Source organism: Ursus americanus, chromosome 23, assembly GCF_024610735.1.
Source record: "Ursus americanus isolate L20-20 chromosome 23, mUrsAme1.1.p, whole genome shotgun sequence".
In the NCBI taxonomy this organism is placed as follows: domain Eukaryota; kingdom Metazoa; phylum Chordata; class Mammalia; order Carnivora; family Ursidae; genus Ursus; species Ursus americanus.
The window spans coordinates 7,437,476-7,456,305 of record NC_142149.1 but is presented as its reverse complement, the minus strand read 5'-3'; the positions used below and the strand labels follow the sequence as shown (position 1 = coordinate 7,456,305).

Here is an 18,830-nt window from a genome sequence, read left to right as displayed (position 1 = left end):
ATTTGCTTTTAAAATACTACAGTGAAAAATAAAGTGTCTGTGTGTGTGTGTGGTGGGGGGATGGGTAGGAGGAACCAGCTAAGCCAAATGTTGACAATCACTGAGTCCAAGAGATGGGTACCTAACCAAAGATACGAATGTAGGGGCGCCTGGGTGGCACAGCGGTTAAGCGTCTGCCTTCGGCTCAGGGCGTGATCCTGGCGTTACGGGATCGAGCCCCACATCAGGCTCCTCTGCTATGAGCCTGCTTCTTCCTCTCCCACTCCCCCTGCTTGTGTTCCCTCTCTCGCTGGCTGTCTCTATCTCTGTCGAATAAATAAAATCTTTAAAAAAAAAAAAGATACGAATGTAGTGATCCAGAGGGGCACCTGCACCCCAATGTTTATAGCAGCGATGTTCCCAAGAGCCAAACTGTGGAAAGAGCCCAGATGCCCATCGACAGATGAATGGATAAAGAAGATGTGGTGTATGTACACAATGGAATAGTACTCAGCCATCAAAAATGCAATCTTGCCATTGCACTGATGTGGATGGAACTAGAGGGTATTATGCTAAGCGAGGAAATAAATCAATCAGAGAAAGACAATTATCATATGATTTCACTCATATGTGGAACTTAAGAAACCAAACAGAGGAGCATAGGGGAAGGGAGGGAAAAATAGAACAAGATGAAGTCGGTGGGGGGGAGACAAACCATTAGAGACTCTTAATCATAGGAAATAAACTGAGGGTTGCTGGAGGGGACGTAAGTGGGGGGGATGGGGTAACTGGGTGATGGACATTAAGGAGGGCATGTGATGTAATGAGCACTGGGTGTTATATGCAACTGATGAATCACTAAACTCTACCTCTGAAACAAATTATACACTATATGTTAATTACTTGAATTTAAGTAAAAAAATAAAAATGAAAAAAAAAAAGAGATGGGTGCGTAAGGCTTAATGATCTGGGTCTCTCTGCGCTATGTGTGAAAATTTCCACAGTAGAAAGTTAAAAAAAAAAAAAAAGTAGAAAGAAAGAAACAACTCATGAGTCCATTCAATTCAGGGTAGACACTTTCCAAAATCATCTGTAATTATATAGCTGGCTATTAAACAATTTTGATGAGCAATTTTCAGGCCTCCTTTCAGCTTTAAATAATATTAGATAGTCCTCAGGAAATCAAAGAAATATAAAAATATTTAGTTACAAGGACATTCATCATGATGTTTCCTTTTTTTTTTTTTAAAAGTAGGCTCCATGCCCAGCACGGAGCCCAACACGGGGCTCAAACCCATGACCCGGAGATCAAGACCTGAGCTGAGATCAAGAGTCAGATGCCCAGTTGGGCCACCCAGGCGCCCCGTAATGTTTCTTAATATTAGAAAAAAATTGAGAAACCATCCAAATATCCAACATTAGGGAACTGGTAACAGAAATTACGTTACATCCACACAATGGATGAGTGAATAACATATAATGAAGTTTGTGCAAGAATATTTATCGACAGGGGAAGACATTCACAATGGGTTCTTAAGGGAAAAAGCAGACACAGAAACTGTGTTTCTAGGTGTTTTATAAATGACACTCTAATATTATTATCTCTAATTGAGAGAAACAGATAAACCTATTTTTCTTCTTTTTCTCCCTCTCCCTCCCTCCCCATTTTTCGGGGGCTTATCTGCATTTTCTGTATTTTCCTCCTGAAAAGGATATCTATAAGCTGTATAATAAAAAAAAAGCCAATGGAAATATTCACTAGTATTGATAGTGGACACAAGTGGACTGCTCAGAGTTAGTGTAGATCTGGGCTCAGATACCGAACAGAAGAGTTTCTCCTAAGGCAGTTCTGGAAGATTTCTGGGATGGCAACCCAAACCTGCTCAGGCTATGACCCTGGACCCTGGCTTGATTTTGAGGACGGCACAGAGCACAGAATTAAGTGGCCATCACTTTAATTTGACTGGGTTGTTTGCTGGGTCATTTCTAGCCTGTCTGGTCAGGGAACTCCCAGCGTGTTCCCTAAAGCTCCAACAGGATTTTCAAGTCCAAGGGAGGGGTGGGAGATATGGGGGTGGCTTTGGCCATAGACTGACAATTTTGGGGCCTAGAGGACCAATTCTGTTCTCTCTCCCCATCAAGAAAAGATTGCCCTAGATGGGGAGTTCCATTCTCAGGCGAACAGCCCTCAGTGAGCTGGAATAGGGTTTCCCATCTGTGGGTCCCTAGGGGTCCTTGGGCAGCTATATCGCAAGAGGTAACTGAATCCCTTTGTTCAGTAAGAATTGTCTAGAGAATGAATAAAACGTGCAGTATTTTCCAAATGCTGGCTGGATAATATTTTAATAACCAAAACACCAATTTATTTTAACTTGTTGCTGAATTAATGTAGCTTTTTATTATTATAAAGTTTTCAATTAATACGTGCTAAAATCATAACTACCACTTATGTGTGGGTCTGAGACCCACAGCGGTATTCTCTGGTGGTGGTGGGGGTATGCGGGGTTCTCTTGGAGAACAGCTTTATAGTTGACATTTTTTTTGACAAAATTTAATAATCCCAGGAATAAGTGTATTCTATTTCTTGTGTTGACAATACTTTAACGAGCCTTGTGATTTCAAGGCTCCTGCTTGCTGGCAACACATGACTGTCCTAAAGGGTCAATGTTTAATGTTCAAGGAGGTGTTTCTCAAACTGGGGGCCCACAATGGATTCTCTGAGAATGGGTGTGGGTTGAAAAGTCTAGCACCCCTTATGCCCACCCTGGCTTCCGGGGGCCCATTCTGTGCGGTGGCATAGGCTGTCATATGCCCAATGGCCACCAGATGGCGCCGCAGGACGCAGCTGCCTCCAGAGCGGTGGGGGCCAAGCCTCCCAAGTGGCATCAGCGCCCGGCCCCTTCCAGCCTCGATGCCCGTTGCTTTGGCAGTGATATTGGCCATAAAACACAGAAGCAACATGGAGGGAATATTTGTTTCTAAGGAAGCAGTTAATTTTTTTCACTCGGCATCCCGGAGCTCAAGGGAGAGCCCCGAAGGGACAATTTCCTCCTGGTCTTAGTTCCCGAAGCCCTTCCTGGGGTTGGTCCAGGTGTCCGCAGCCCATGCTTGGGAGGGGTTCTGGCCTTTACACCCTGCTTGGCTGCTGCTGTCCTGTCTCCAGTGGCTTCCCCGGGGTGGGGGGGTCGGGGACCTGGTTCCCTTCAAGCCAAGTAGCTCACCAAAGTCCTGGGTGGTGGGGTGGCCCCATTTTGGGGCGCTTTCCTCTCACATGTGTCTCCTGCCCTGGCCTACCTCTGCTCCTACGCCTCTTTACCCAGATCCGTCTGCTGTCCACACGGTGGGCAGAGGGTCTAAGATCTGGGTCTGAGATTGCGCTAGAATGGGGTCCTGTCTCATGGCTAGAGCAACTCAGAGTCTCCACGTGTCACCAACCAAAATGCCTCTTTCTCCCCTCCTCCCTCCTGCATCCCTCCATCCTCCATTTTTCCACATCGCTCCCACCCCCAACACGGCCCAATTCAGTTCAAGCTAGCTCAGCCCCGCACCCGCTCTGCAGGTGGTCCCCCCAAGGCCCCACAGCGACACTTACCTCCTTGGTGTCAACACTCGCCCAGCTATCCCTAAAGCTGCCCTCCCCTTTTGCCTCCATGGGGCCACAGCAGAGGGAGTACCTGACGGTCACTCGGGGGTCGTGGGTCACTCCACACACCATGGAGGCCTGGGTACCCTTGATGACACTCTGGTCCTGGGGAGGCTTGGTGATGCGGGTCCGGGCTGAAAGACAGCAGAGAGACAGGGTGCTGAGAAGGGGACTAGATGCAGAGTAACAGGTGAGATGCAGGTGTGGGAAAGGCGTCTTCAGGTGACCCGGGCCCGTGTGGCTGAATTCTATGGGCAGGAGAAGGCAGACCCAGCGTGTGGACGGCTCTACCGTGGTGGCTGACCCAGAATGGTAACAAGAACAGTGTGCCTCCATGGTACTTGCGTTCTTGGAAGCCACGTTCAGAGTGGGGACTCATTTAATCTTCTCCCAGGAAACCCTGGGGAGGGATGAACAAATGGAAATTGGAGAATGATCAGCACATGAGTGGTCCAGCCAGGGTAAAAATAGGATCGTCTGATTCCTGGTCTGCTGCCTCGCATGCCAGCCCACGGGGGGCCCACGGGCATGTCTATCTTGGGTGCGGATCCCAAGCGGTGCAATCTGATGATGCAAGGGGCTTGAGAAGTTTCTGGAAAGTGGGGCTCAGCCCCCTATAGTCCAGGGTCAAGTCTGGCCGGTAGCCTGTCTGGGTAACACAGTGGAACACAGCCTTGTCTGTCGGCTGACGTATTATCTACGGCCGCTTTCTTGATGAAAGAGACAAGTCAGTCAAGGAGTCGGGACGGACGCCGTCTAGCCCACAGAGCCCAAAATAGTTCCTATCTGGCCCTTCACATGGCACCGTCTGCAGAACCCTGGCCTTCCCGGTCCTTCTCCTCTGGATTCATCTGTCCCTGTCCTTCTTACAAGACGCACCCTGGTGAGACAGCCGTGCGACGAGGAGGTGCTGGCGGTGAGAGCCCGTGCTCAGCACACATGCGCGCACGGACGTGTGAAGCGTTCCCACTCCGCACACTCACCCCACACAACCAGGTCAGCCGAGGCTTCGTCAACCCCCCGCGAGTTGGTGGCCAAGCAGGTGTAGGTGCCGGCATCGGAGATGTGCGTCGGGCTGACAAGCAGGCTCCCCGACTCGAGCAGCGTGAAGCGAGGCAGCTGGACGGAGCCGCTGGCCAGGATGCGCTCCCCTGAAGGCGACACGGGGCGGGCTCGGGGTGGGCTCAGGCGGCGGCACGCAGCCCCCTGCTCTCTGGGACCTCGCATCTCCTGTTCCCTGGTGGCTCTGGGCAGGTGCCCTCAGGCAGACCCCCAGCTTTAGAAATGCTGGGAGGGCCGGGGCGGTGGGGGCCGGGCCGGGGTCGGGGCTGAGGCCCAGGAAGGTTTCTGACACGGTGACGGGCACAAGGACACCAGGTCACAGAGCCCGGGTCCCCTGGCGTCTCTCCACCCACCACGCTGTCTGCCCTTCACCAGGGAAGGCCAGGGACTGTCTCCTGATGCAGCCAGGCACAGCTCTTGGAGACAGCTGGTACCCGGGCCGGGGGGAGGGGGCAGACAGCTCTGACAAGGTGGTGACGGGCATCCTGCTGCAGGATGCTTCCGGAGAGTCACCTTCAGGAGAGCAGAAGAAAGTGATGGGTGGGCGCAGCCAGGAGTGGGGGCAGGGCGGACAGGGACGGGGGTGGGGGGCAGCCCTCCGTCTGCGGTGGGACCCGGGCAGGCCTGGTGCCTGGGGGGGGTTGTGGGGATCTGTCCCGGGCGGGAGCCTGACAGTGCAGATTTTGGAGACTGTATCTATTTTTTAAAAATTTTTGTTTATTTATTTGGGGGGGACAGAGAGCACAGAGGGAGAAGGAGAAGCAGGCTCCCCACTGAGCAGGGAGCCTGATGCAGGGACTTGATCCCAGGACCCCGAGATCATGACCTGAGCCAAAGGAAGACGCTTAACGACTGAGCCACCGAGGCGCCCCGATGATAACCATTTTAAAGAAAATCCCACCTGTCTGTGCAGAGGGGCATCTCCACGTGCCAGGCTGTGGGGGTGTCTATCTGCACGCATGGCCAGGAATATCGAACCAGTGAGCGTGGCAGGTCCTCACCTATGTTTGTGTCCATACGTGTGCCTGGCTGTGCTTACACTCATTCCATAAATACCTACTGAGCAAGACCATGTGCCAGACCCTGGCCTAGGCCCCAGGGAGGCGGCGGCGGGCACAGCTGAAACTCCTGACCTCGTGGGGCGTCAGGCAGTCGGTGGCATGAACAGGCAGCTTAGCTTGTGTATTTGGAGGTGCAGAAATAAAGCGGTGGGGGGGGTCGTGGGAAGGTCTGGGGGTCGGGGGCAGGTGAGTCCTGTGAGAAGCTTCATCATAGCAGACTTGGAGGTGGGGGGAGTGACTGGGTGTCTGCACACGTGTGCGTGTGTGTGTGCACGGGGAGAGTGGGGAAGGCGAGCTTTCAAACCAAGGCTGGAGAGGGCACACGGGGCGGGACCGCTTGAGCTCTTCTGGTGCAGGCCTCTGGAGCCCTCCGTGCCTCCGAGGAGGAGGGACGGTCCCCCCTGCCAGCACTAACGGCCACAACCACAATATGATCACCAAGCAGCTATCCTTCATCGGGCTTCACTGCTGCCTGGCACAGTGCAGGCTCTCGTTTCGTCCTTGTGCCAGACTGGGGTATGTGCACTATTGTCCTCAGTTTACAGATAGGGACCTTGAGGCTCGGAGTGAGTAAATAATTCATCCCAGGTCACGGGTGTCAGAAAATGCAGAGCTGGGCCCTGAGCCCAGCAGGGCAGCATGCGGTACATACTGTGGTGTGAGAGATGGATGCCCTCCTGGGGTGTGCAGTGCGCAACCTTCACAACTGTACATAGGGAACCCAACCTGGCTGGCTCCAGCACAGAGCTCTGAGGACTGCCCTCGACGGTTCCAGGGCCACACCCTCCAAAGGAGATCAGTCCCATCTACCTTTCTGCCAAGTGATGGCCGGCCGGGGTGCCCCCGAAGTCTCGCAAGCCAGCACCACTGACATGCCATCGATCACTGTGCTGTCCAAGGGGCCCCTGGTGATGTTGGGGGCAATGCCTGCAGAAAGAGACAGTAGCCTCTTAGCTACATCCTGGAGGAGCCTCCCAGCCAGAGGGCCAGGTCCTCGTCCTGCCCCTGCCACTGTGGCTGCTGCCATACAAGGAAACAGGTGTCCTGATGGGGCCCGACACTGGGGAAAAGCCCAGAAGGCTCCAGAAGACTCCCTGTACCACCTGCCCTGTGGAAGGACCCAGGCTACACTACTCCCCCAGCCTTGATTCTTAGGCCTCCATTTGGGGGAAACTGAGGAACCCTGAGGGCAGCTCCTGCCCTCCATGACAAGGTAAATGGGATCTGTCCTTCATTGAATATTGAAGCTTCGGTTTCTTAAAAGAAAGAGTGCTAACGGCCAATAGAAGAATGTGACCCCCTGTGCACAAGGCTTGGCCCTGGACAGTCCACAGCCTGGCTGAGCTCTGGGCTGCCTTCCCTAGCCCAGCCCTCAGGGAACTGTCCGGTCAGACGTGCACGGGGGTAGAGTTAGGGAGGGACCAGCGCCAGCTTCGGCGGCACTTATCAGAAGCAAGAAGCAAGATGCTGCCCTGACTGCCCCGTTGGGGCAAACCCAGCCCGCCCCCTGCTCCGTGGCTGCCCTGTTTGGGGACCTCCGTGGGTCTGGGCGATGAGCCCGGACGGGTGACCTGCCGTCTATGGTGTGGCCGCTCACGTAGCATTCTGTGCTCAGGCAACTCCAGTAAGAGGGCAGGAGAGCTACCGTAACCATCAAAAGAGACTCCGAGAGGGCAAAAGGTTGGAAGTGGGGACTGAGATTCAAGCTCTGGCTCCCTTCAGAGAAGTAAGCAAGCCTTCTCTGCTGGGACGGGGCGGCTTCACCCTGCTCTGGAAACCAGGGACAGCTCGGATGCCAAAGCGGGGCCTGTGGTTTCACAGCTGCTTCTCTCAAAGAGCCAGCGCAGTCGTCCTTGGCTCTGGGTTCTGCAGCGCCAGACCTGGGCTGTGAAAGCAGGGGGCATAGCTGGAGGCAGCCACCCCGGCTGCCGGGGGAGAGTCCTCTGGCATCCTATCCCTGCAAAATGCAGCATCTTTTCTCAAGAGGCTGCGGGCTTGGAGGAAAGCGGAGTCCTGAGCGGGAAGGGCCTCAGGGGCAGGGCAGGGAAGGGCCGACTTACTGGTGACGGCCAGGTAGGTGGAAGTCTGCACCTCGCCGGCTGCGTTGCGGGCAAAGCACTGGAACATGCCCGTGTCGTCAGGCACCAGCCCGCTGATCTGCAGGCCCCCGTCGCCGCGCTGCCGGAAGCGGCTCAGCTTCTCCACCTCCACCACGGCCGCGTCCTTGTACCAGCTGATGGACGGTGGTGGTACGCCTGGGAGGACAGACGTGGGCCCACAGTCAGCCCACATCCTGGCTCCCTCCCTCCCGCCTCTGAGCCTGGAAGACTGCGAGGGGCGGGGGTGGGCGGTCCCTGTGTGTCTTAGTTTCTAGAGCATTCTCAGAGGTGCCACTTAATGGTCTTGGAAGAGGTGGAAGATGTTCTCAGCGTGGCACTTCTCAAGTTCTTTATAATAGCAGGGGTTCCAAGAAAATTTAGCTGGACTAGTTTAGCTTGGAAATGCTGGATTGGACAAATTAATTTTTTTTAACTGCCATTTGATTAAGGCAGAGCCTGTGGTGTGCTCTGGGAACTTCCAGGCGGGGCCTGGTTTCCCAAACTCACACGCCCGCAGAGTCCCATGTCAAAGAGCACGCAGAGGACGCTAGCGTTCCTGGGGCGGCTTGGGAGCCCCCTCCTACCTGCTGTGCAGGGGGAGGTGAATGGGGGCTCCCTGTCTCTCAGCCTTGCCCAAGTCATACACCCCTGGCTTGGCATGGTCATCCTGCAGGTACCCCCAACCTCCCCGCTCTTTCTCTCTCTGTTCAAAGGTGACTTCCCCAGAGGAGCTCCTGCACTCCATTCGAAAGAGCACCCCATCCCTCCAAGCCCCCTAAGCCTGTTCACTTCTCCCTTCTCCTTCCCAGCCCTCTTCCACTCTGACGTTCTAGGACGCTGTATTTCTTCTATCTGTTCCACAGGGCACACTCTTCCACGTTGTAACATTTCTGCGATCAGGACATGTCTTACTATCAAAAGCATGTCCTAATTTCATTGACAGCCTTTTTTCTTTCTTAGTGGCACATAAAATCATGGGGCATCTCACAACTCACGGCATTTTCGATGAGATGAAATAAGGTATCTTTGTTTGCTTACTGGTTCGTCTGCCTTCCTCTTAAGAATGTAAGTTTTGTAACGGCAAGGATTTGGCTGTTGGGTTCAGTCCGCACCTCCCCAGCCCGAGAGCAGCATCGGAACACTGGTAAAGCCTCCAAAAACTGTTTGTTGGGTGAATGAATGGAGCTTTGCCTTCCCCTTGTGTGGTCTCGGAAGGGGCGTCCTTACACCCTCCATGGAGCCTCTCCTCCTGCCTGAGCGACGTGCTGCCTCTTTGCTCACCATCAGACCACAGGCCGTGGTGCATGCTCTCTACCTCCCGTCCCATCACCCCAGACTTCACCCCGGTTTTGCGCTGTCCCGTAGCTCAGCTGAGCCAGAAAGAGGGAGGCTGGGGGTGGGGAAAGAGGAAATTCTTCAGGAGCTCTGACAAGGGGGGTTAAGTAGACAGAGTAGGGGAGGAAATGGAGCAAAATGGCCCAGAAACCAGGCGGAGCTCCTGAGGACCCATCTCAGGTGAGATGTACTCAAGTTCTAGCAGTTCTGACATTACGGTAATTTGGCATTGTCTACAACTCCCAAATTATGGGCAATTTCAGTCTGTCACCTATCCTGAAATTACGGTGATTTGGATTCATTTGTAACCCTCAAGTTAAGGTAACGTGGGTTGATTTCCAGTCCTGAGATTATGGTAATTTGGCCTGTTTGTTTCCTGGGGTGTCTGCTCACAGCCAGACTGACTCCCTGCTCAGTGATGCTGCCTGGAGATGGAAGTGGAATTTAGAAAAGTTTGTGAAGGGGAGAGGAAAGGCTGGAGATCTGTGGGGGGGGGGTGTCCTTGCTCCCCTTCGACCCCACCGCTGTGTTACCTTTGGCCCGACAGGGAATGTCCACCACTTTCTCCATCTCTGCAGTGATGTGTCTCTCTGGCTCCTTGACAAACTGAGGCGGTTCTGTAGCAGAAAGGACCAAGGGAGGGGCTCAGAGCCATGCTCCTTTTGATACAGCCACTGTGCGGGTCACCTTTAAGAAGGCCCCAGCCCTACTGCCCCTACCCCTGGGGGGGGGGTCCCCAGCAGCCCTGCCCCAGCTCACCCAGCACAGACAAGAAGGCTCCACAGATGACGGAGGGGACGCTGCTGCTACGCAGGACAGCCTCGCACTCGTAGTAGCCGGTGTCGCTGCCCGTGGGGCTGGGGATGGTCAGCCGGCGGTTGTAGTCGCTGAGGCCGCCCGACAGCGGCACCCCATCTTTCTTCCAAATGATGTGCAGCTTGATCAGGGGCCTGGAGGGCGAGAGGGAAACAGGTTCTCAGCCACAGGGACTTCGAGAGGTGGGCAGGCGTGGGTGGGAGTGCAGGCCCAGAACCCCAGCCCCTGCCTCTTCGAGGGGCGGCACTCTGGGCCTCGGTTTTCCTGTCTACAAAATGGGACAGCTGTGCCCAGGGGTTGTGCTGAGGGCGGGCGCTCTAATGCAGGGAGGCAGCTGCAGCCCCGCCCGGCACTAACTTGGTGCACGGGCCTCCCGAGGACCGTAGCTGCCTGAGCCGTGCGTCTCGCTCTCCTGCCCCGTCCCAACAGAAGCCAGCGGGCAGCACAGCATCAGAGGTGGGGACATGTGATGGGGAGGAGCGGGGGCGGGGGGAACACCCAAGGGTTAAAGAGGGAAAGGCAGGCAGATGGACATACCAGCCCCCCGACTTAGAGGGCGAGTCGGGCACCCCCATCACCGACCCCGGCCCCTCAAGACCCCCTGAGATTGGGTTAGGCCTGCCCTTCTGTTTATTTTTCTATTTTTAAAAGGTGTATTTATCTGCAAGAGAAGGAGAGAGCGCACGCGCGTGCGAGAGCACGGGGAGGCGGTGAGAGGGGGAGGGGCAGGGGGAGAGGGAGACTCTCTAGCAGACTCTGCACTGAGTGTGGAGCCCAATGGAGGCCTCGATCTCACGACCCTGAGATCACGACCTGAGCCGAAACCGAGAGCTGGACGCTTAACCGACTGAGCCCCCAGGCGCCCCAGGCCTCTCTCCTGTTTAGTGCTGGGCGCAGCGTCAAGGGGTGTGTGGGTGTGCCCTCTGGGAAAGGGCTGTGGTCGAGGGAGTCTGGGCAACACTGGCTCGAGTGCCGTTAGGCAGGTCTTCTCTGTGCCCTTAGCGAGCTTCACGCTAAGGCCTTTCCCACCCTCGCGGGGAACCTGTGTCTCCAGGAGCGTACGCCTAGGAACGCTGCTACAGGACTGCTCCCCGGGGAATCGTCAGCAGGAGGTGACCTTGGGGCCCTCGGTCGGACCCCCCGCCCATTGCATCCGAGCACCTTTCCTGAGTACTTAGGAGGTGGGCTCAGTAGTCTACCTATACACCCGACCGGGGAGGTGGGTGCTCGAATCATTCCCATTTCATAGCCGAGGAGACTGAGGCCCAGAGCATGGCAATGGGCCTGGGCCTCGAAGGTGGCCTGTTCTATTGCCACCCTGCTGTTGGCCAGCTGGGTGACCTCGGGCAGGTTGCTTGCCCTCTCTGGGCTTCGGGGTAGTTGTCAGAAGAACAGAAATCGTGTGGGAAGCACAGCATAGGGCCACACGTGATGAGGCTCAGTAATTATTTGACTGTTTCCTGCGTGAGAGAAGGGAGGGTTGTACCTGGCCAGGAAGGGGCTGCAGTTGCGCCCGACCCCAGGTCTGCCCTCCGGCCAAGGCCACCACACGAGCCACCTGCCAGCCCCACGTCCCTGTCACAGCTGCCTGTGCACAGGGACCGCACCTGCCCCTTCTGGGTCGCTCTCAGGGCCACAAGTGAGGCGTTGATATCCTGCACGGACATCTGTTGCCCCGTAACTTCCACTCGGGCCTGGTCTCTCCTCTTAGGCCACAGAGAACGAGCCAGCCCATCCACGCATCACCCCTCCTCCAGGGTAAATGCCCCAACTCCTTTCCTGGGCCCTCACGTGACACTTGCAGACCTTCCTGAACTCAGGCGGGTCCCCTGGAGCCCACAGGTCAGGAGCGCCAGCTGGAGTTAAGGGTGCGGGGGAGTGGGGGGACGTGCTACTCACCTGGCATTGGCCACACACTCCATGGTCACCTCCGAGGTCCCGGCCACCACGCTGGTGTTCTTGGGAGGAATGATGATGGTTGGGGCGATGGGGTCTGCAGGCCCCCCGACATCTGGGGAGAGGTCAGGGGTTAGCTGGAGACAGAGGGCGGAAATCCTGTCTCCACTCGGGAGACCTTGGTCCTCATGGAGTGGGGCAGGTCACCACGGGACAGCCACCCAAGCAGCATGACCTGGGGGTCCCTCTCCCCTCTGCTGAGCTGAACCTGCAGGCATGACCCCGGGGTCCCTCTCACCTCTCCTCCTACCTCTGGTCGCGGCTATCTGCGGTGTCCTGCGAGTGCCACTGGAGACCTCCAGAGCCTCCCCACCTTCCTGTCATAAAACATGCCTTCCCCCTTAGCCCCTTGTCCTGTCCGTGCCTTCAGAATCCTTCCCTCCATCCACATCTTGTTAGCTTGCTTCTTCACTGGCCCTTCTTCCACCTGAATGCAAACTCCCTATACTGGGTTGAATAGTAATCCCCCCAAACTCATGTCCACGGCAGCTGGGGACGTGACCTTCTTTGGAAATAGGTGTGATCTAGTCAAGATGAGGTCCTTCTGTATGCGGGTGGGCCCTAAATCCGATACGACGTGTCCTTGCAAGAGGAGTGAGTGGAGACACGTTCACATGGACATATAGGGGAGCAGGCCAGGTGAGCACGGAGCAGAAACCTGGAGCAATGTACCTTCAAGGCAAGGCGTGCAAAGGCTTACCAGCCGCCGCCAGGAGCCAAGAGGCAAGAAAGCGTCCCCCCCCGGAGCCTTCGGGGAGCGCACAGCCTGCCGACACCTCGATTTCAGACGTCTGGCCTCCAAAACTGCCAGAGTGCACTTCGGTTGTTACAAGCCCCCCAGTCTGCAGAATTTTGTTACAGCAGCCCAAGGAGGCTAATACATCCGCGGGGCAGGAACCTCACGGATCCTTGCTTCAGGCTGAATTAGGTCTCCTCCAAATTCGTATGTTGAAGCCCTAACCTCCCTGTGACTGTACTTGGAGTTGGGGTCTTTTGTTGGTCATCACCTTAAATGAAGTCATAAGGGTGGGGCCTTAATCCAACAGGGTTGGTGCCCCGATCAGAAGAGAAAGAGACACCAGAGCTCTGTCTCTGCTGCTCGAGGACACAGTGAGAAGCCCGCTGTCTGCAAGGCAGGAAGAGAGGCCTCAGTGCAACCCAACCATGCTGGTCCCTTAACCTTGGACTTCCCTGGGCTGAAGCCCCCGGCTGGGTAACCTGTTAGGGCAGCCCAAGCTAAGACAGCCTTGCTCACGCCTCCTTCTCCAGCACCGGAGAGACGTCCGGCACATAGCAGGGGCTCACGTATATTTGTTCGGCGAAGGCACCGAATGGACCCGGCGCTATCCCTACGCCACCTCGGGACTGGTGACTGAAATGCAAGAGAACATACCACGAGACGGCTTTATAAACACAGCACAGAACACAGAACTCTTCTAACAGAGGCGGTAGCTTTGCCTTTTGTACTTTTTGAGTTCTTTAAGGAAGTGGCCAGGCTCTTTGTGGGTCAGCACAGGCCCCATACTGGCAGAAGCTCCAATATTCTCCATCCACCTGCTCCAGGGCTCCTGGAAATACAACCACAGGGGGCTTTTTCCTCTCAAGAAAAATCCATCCACTGGGCTCCTTCCCAGGAGGTTCTGGAGACAGCCAACTACAATGACCGGCATGGCCCTGGGAGGGGGGTGGCATGGGGAACAGTGACAGGACATCCTTTATGGGGAGAGCATGTCATGGCCCCACCACCACTCTGAGCCACCCCAGTCAGCCCTGGGCCACCCCGGTCAGCCCTGGGCACGTTTGCCTGCCTGGACTCCAGGCTTTGCTAGAAAAGGGGATAAAATGTAAAAAATAAAGTAAAATGAAGAGGGAAGAAAGGAAGCGTATAAAGCAAAATAATTGCAACAATATAAAAGCCTCATGTAGGTGCCATAAAGCGCGATCGGATTGAAAGCTGCTGATATAGCTGAATCCATAAAAGTGTGCTCTAAGTTGTTTATTACATGCCGGGGCGTGCAGGTACCAAGGCCCAGATTAATGGGGCAGGAGGAGGAGACAGACAGTTAGAGCCCAAGCGACGCGCCCCACTGTGGAGCCAGGTAAACAGAGCTCAGAGTTGAAAAATAGGAGGGCCACCCCAGGGCCTCGGGGCAACTCGTGGGGTCGGGGGAGACTGACACCTACCCAGGGACCCTGGAGGTCATGCCTTGGTCCTGGCAGCGGCCCTGGGGCTCAAGGAGAGGGACCAGCTGCAGCTGGGAACCCCTGGACCCAGCGAAGGAGGGCCTGGAGCCTCAGCTGGGTCTTGATTTTCTCCAGGGCAGTAAGGGGATACAAATGACCGCATCGCAGGGTTCTGGGAGGTCAGCCCCTGGCTGAGATCTTTTCTGGGTGAGGGCTCGGTACCTGCCAGACTGGGGCAGGCACCAGGACTTCCCCACTGAGACGGGCAGGGATTTGTCCTCATGGTCTGGATTTCACATCAGTGCTTAGTTTATTGGATTAGAGCTGATGGGATGGATGCGGGGAAGAAGGGCCTCGGTGGGGCTGCCAAGCTGGTCTGGGGTGAGCACAGAGTCCCTGGCGTGGAGTAGGTGCTCAATAAAAGATAGTCTGTCCTCCCTGGGGTGTACCTGTCTGTGCTCGGGGACAGCTTCCTTGTCTCCCACCCCCCACCTGCCCAAACCACGTGATGGACCCAGACGCTACCAGAAGGTGGAAGCCACAGACCCTCCAGGGCCTTCCGACTGAGGGTAAGAGGTCCCACCCGTCCCGCCCCTTCTGGCACCCTGCTGAACCTGCCTCCTCCCTCATTACAGCCACCACCGGCCACCGGAGGCCGGTCATTATCGTCATCCACAATTTACGGATGAGAAAGCCGAGAAAGCCAGAGACATTAAGTAGTTTACTTCCCAGTGACAGTCGCTAATGAGGGACACAACCAGGAATGGGACCGGGTCTCCGGGGCTGCAAACCCAAGCCATTTACCACTCCCCAAATCATCTCTCTGGCTCAGTCCTGGCTCGGGCACAGAGGGAAACGAATCTCCCCTTTGGCTGCCATCCACTCTGCCAGAAGTCGTCTGAAGCACCCACTCAGCCTTCACCCCCAGCTCCTGGCTGCCACTGGCACCCTGGTCCCTCTCCCCCCTGCCCCCACGCATGCATTCTCCTTCCCGTCGCCGGTGACCTCCTGGTTACAAGTCCCCTTTTCTCCGCTCTGATTCTCTTTGACTGCTCTGGACATTTAGCTCTATGCACCCCCTTCTCCGGTACTCCTGTCTCTGAGAGTCCAGGACTCGCCACCCACACTGTGCCTCACACAGTTCTCCCCATCTCTGGTCCCCGGATGTGAAGAAGTCAATGGCCCTTGTCCCTCCCACCCCCACCCTTGGTTCCCTGGCTCCCCCTGATCTCACCAGCCTCCTATTCTGATGTGGTGTGAAGGCAGAGAAGGACAGCTCGGGGTGGACTGGGGATGTCAAAACGGCCCTGGGTGGCACGGACCTGGCCCTAAGCAGGACACACCATGCTGACAGGTGCTCTCTGCTGGGGGCCCTGGGCTGGCAGCTCCTTGCCCGCCGGGTCTTTGGAGGACCAGCTGGGGTGAGGAGGACAGCAGACCACGCTCGGGGATGGAATGCAGGAAATCTGCCTCATTGGACTCATGCTCTGGGCAGTGGGGTGAAGGGTGCCCAAAGGTCAAGCCAGGAAAATCACATGCAAACCAGAGCAAGGAGGAGTGGTGTCTTCCACGTGAGTTCCTGCCGTGGACGGGACCCAGAGTTCAGGAAGCACAGGGCTCCCTACACAGAGGCAAAGTTGGATCCTGCTGCCCTGGGATGATACCAGGCACCAGGAGGGACACACTGTGATGCATTCTCCCTAGGTCACCTCATCGAATCCTCCCAACCACACTTTTGCCGTAGGCACCAGGAAACAGAGGCTCAAGGACCACGTGACTCACCTGGGCCACAGGTCAAGTGCATGTGGGTGGGAAGGGAGGTAAGTTGCTCCCCTCTCCTGGGCAGGCATCCAACATGCGGGCCACGAACCACAGGTGGCTAGGAGCTCTTGAAATGTGACTGGCGCCCCTTTGATTTAATGGGATTTAATTTGATCTAATTTACATTTAATTAAAAACGGATCCCCAAATCAGTTATTAGAACACTTCTAAGCATGTGTAGAACAACTCGGGTACCCAACATCACCTTTCCAGCTGTAAATTTGATGAAGTCTAAATGCAGATCACGTATTTCAGATGAAAACTGAGCAACCAGAAGATGTGCTCGAAGTATAAAATACACGGAGATTTCGAAGACTAAGTATGAAAGAGAAGCCCGGCGTAAAGTACCTCATTAATATTTTCTGTCGATTGTATGTGAAAATGGTAATGTTTTGGAATGTTGGGGCAAATAAAATACATTAATAAAATTAATTTCCCGTTGCTTTTTCCTTTTTTAAAAATGAAGCGACTGGCAAATTGTAAATTACTCCTGTGGCTTATGTTAGTTTCTGTTGGACAGTGCAATGCTGATTCCTGAGTGTGGGGCCATGGTCCAGGGTTGACAGTCTGTGTGAGGTCACCAGGGTGACCCCTGGGCAGGAGTCAGCTCCCAACTCCACGGGGGCACTGGCCTTGCTCTTCTCTGTTTCTGAAGAGCATGGGCACCCCCCGCCTGTCTGCCCCAGGGCCTCTAAGAAATAGAACTGCCCCCTGGGGCAGAGGAGGGATGAAGGGGTAAGGAGGGGGAACAGAGGAAGGAGCCAGGCTCCCCGAGATCAGTGAGGGGGGCTGGAGCTGGGTGAAGTGGCAATTGCTCCTGGTAAATTGGCTGGCAGACAGGCAGGCTGGGGGATTTGTGTCAGTGACATGAACAGGGTTTTGAAGTGCAATCACTCGTGGGAGGAGAAATTAGCTGAAAATCAGATGATTCTGCTCTTAATCCAGTACAAATCACCACGTGAGAGCAGAAGGCGAGGGGCGATGGGGTGGGAGAAACAGACAACGGGGGGAGGTCTGGGCAGACACTGGGGTCCGGAAGGGTCCGACCCTCCTCCCTCGGGCCAGATGGAGGGTTGGGGTGGGGAGTTGAGATGGAGCAGAGAGTGAATGACATCCACGGTCTGCCCGCAGAGGCGCTGCTTAAGGCCTGTGAAGAGTGGGTGAGGTGTGGGGGAGGAGCACAGAGTGGGGGGCTCCAACCTCTGGTCCCAGGGTAAACTGAGTCACCCAAGAAGATGCCTGGCCTTGACTCAGACCGTGAACATTGCCTCTTTCCCAATGACTGAATTCTACCAGACTCCAGGTTTCTGATCACTGGAGAATATAGGGGGGAAAACATCTCCCTCTGATGATTAATCCTTTCCCTATAGAAACGGCAGCCCCACGTTATGGCTGGGCCCCAGGCTACGGGAACCAGACTGAGACCCTAGCCCAGGTCAATGTCAGAGTAGGTCAGTATCCTGAATGGAACCCTCCTCTGTGCGTTCAGGTGTCTTTCTAGGCCGACTGGAATCTGGGGTCAGGGAGGGAGAGAGTTCCAGGGATATGGGAAGGGGTTCTGCTGGTGCTTAGAAGGCCCAGGAATGGACACAGTAAGGCTGAGGAATGATCTGGGCTTTCCAGACACTGGCAGACAGAGGCAGAGATCAGGGGAAGGACACAGGAAGGCCCCATGGAGACCCACACCCTCATCTTGCTGCTGGCAGCTGTGTCCCCACGCGACCATGGATGATAAATGAGACTTGCTTTTGGAGCAGGAGTGGTACAGATGTGAAGGGACGTGAACATCTGGCTCCCCCAGCTTGTGTGGCTGTTCGGCTGCTGCGGCAAGCTCTGGTCCCACGTACTCGGTGCTTCCGGGCCTGGGCCGGCTGCCGGAGCCACCCCACCCGCCTTCTCTCTCCCAGGGATGGAGCGCAGAGGGAGGGGCCAGGCTGGCTGGCGAGAATCAGGCCAGGGAGGGCGTCCCAGCATTTCCACCAGGGATGAGACACCTGCCTTCAGTCTCGGCGGGACAAATACCTCTTTGCCAAAGGAGACCCAAGGAGCCACCCCTTTCCATTTGCTACCATCTGTTCTCTGCCGCTGGGGAGAGCTTGGCCCATCTCTTCCAGGGTGCGGGGTGGTTTCTGGGATGGGCACTTTCAGGCAGAAGCCTGGGCGGGGAACCAGTGTTCCCATGAGCGGAGACGGCCTGGCTCTGAGCAGAAGCCGTGCTGTGTATGTACCAGCTGAGCAGAGGCTGTGAGCGTAGTTCTCTCGAAACGAGCTCCCCAGCTCCTGCGTGCTCTGTCGGCACCTGAGCCCCGGAGGTGGCCTAACCCACACACGCACACTCTCTCCCTCCCTGGGCCACCGGCAGCCCTGCTAACAGCCAGCTCAGCTGTTAGGCAGGATCTCAGCTTTGTCATGGGAACGGGGTCCTGCACGGCTCCCTCCTTGCTTCCACCCTCATGCTCCCGATGCTGGGACTCCTCCTCCTATTCCTCGGAGGCCCCTCCACTGCCCTCCTCTAGCCTCCCCCCTCTGCCACCATTCCATCTTCCCAACGACCCCCTGGAGCCCCGTTCCCAAGATTTAATGATGCGCTCCTCCATCCGTCCCAGGCCCGGCCGCTTACTTACTCTCCACGGCAAGAGTGACGGGCTGGCTGGTCTTGTTATCCCCGTTCTTGTCATTAACAGCCTGTACGTAGTAGCGGCCTGCGTCGGGAGCCACTGTGGACAGGATGACAAGGGTGTTCTCCAGGGTGATGGCTCTGCGAAGAGGAAAAGGATCCATCTGACAGGGGCCCAGGGGCTCTGAGCATTGGAGGATGGGCGCGGGGACAAGAAGCTGGTGGCCCTCAGAGCCCCTCCTCCAGCCCAGCTCCCG

General features: G+C 55.9%; 1 protein-coding gene across 3 annotated transcripts in view; it reads right to left on the bottom strand.

The window, feature by feature from the left end:
* The window catches only part of SDK2 (sidekick cell adhesion molecule 2), a 258,779-nt gene that overhangs the window by 71,869 nt on the left and 168,080 nt on the right, over positions 1-18,830 (bottom strand). For all 3 annotated transcript variants that reach the window (XM_087854153.1, XM_087854152.1, XM_045814625.2), the window contains exons 5-12: positions 18,581-18,714; positions 11,895-12,006; positions 9,939-10,129; positions 9,713-9,796; positions 7,806-8,000; positions 6,556-6,672; positions 4,606-4,773; positions 3,654-3,756 (exon numbers count right to left, since the gene is read on the bottom strand). In XM_087854153.1, coding sequence (XP_087710279.1) covers positions 3,654-3,756; positions 4,606-4,773; positions 6,556-6,672; positions 7,806-8,000; positions 9,713-9,796; positions 9,939-10,129; positions 11,895-12,006; positions 18,581-18,714 — 1,104 coding nt within the window. The remainder of the gene's footprint in view (positions 1-3,653; positions 3,757-4,605; positions 4,774-6,555; positions 6,673-7,805; positions 8,001-9,712; positions 9,797-9,938; positions 10,130-11,894; positions 12,007-18,580; positions 18,715-18,830) is intronic.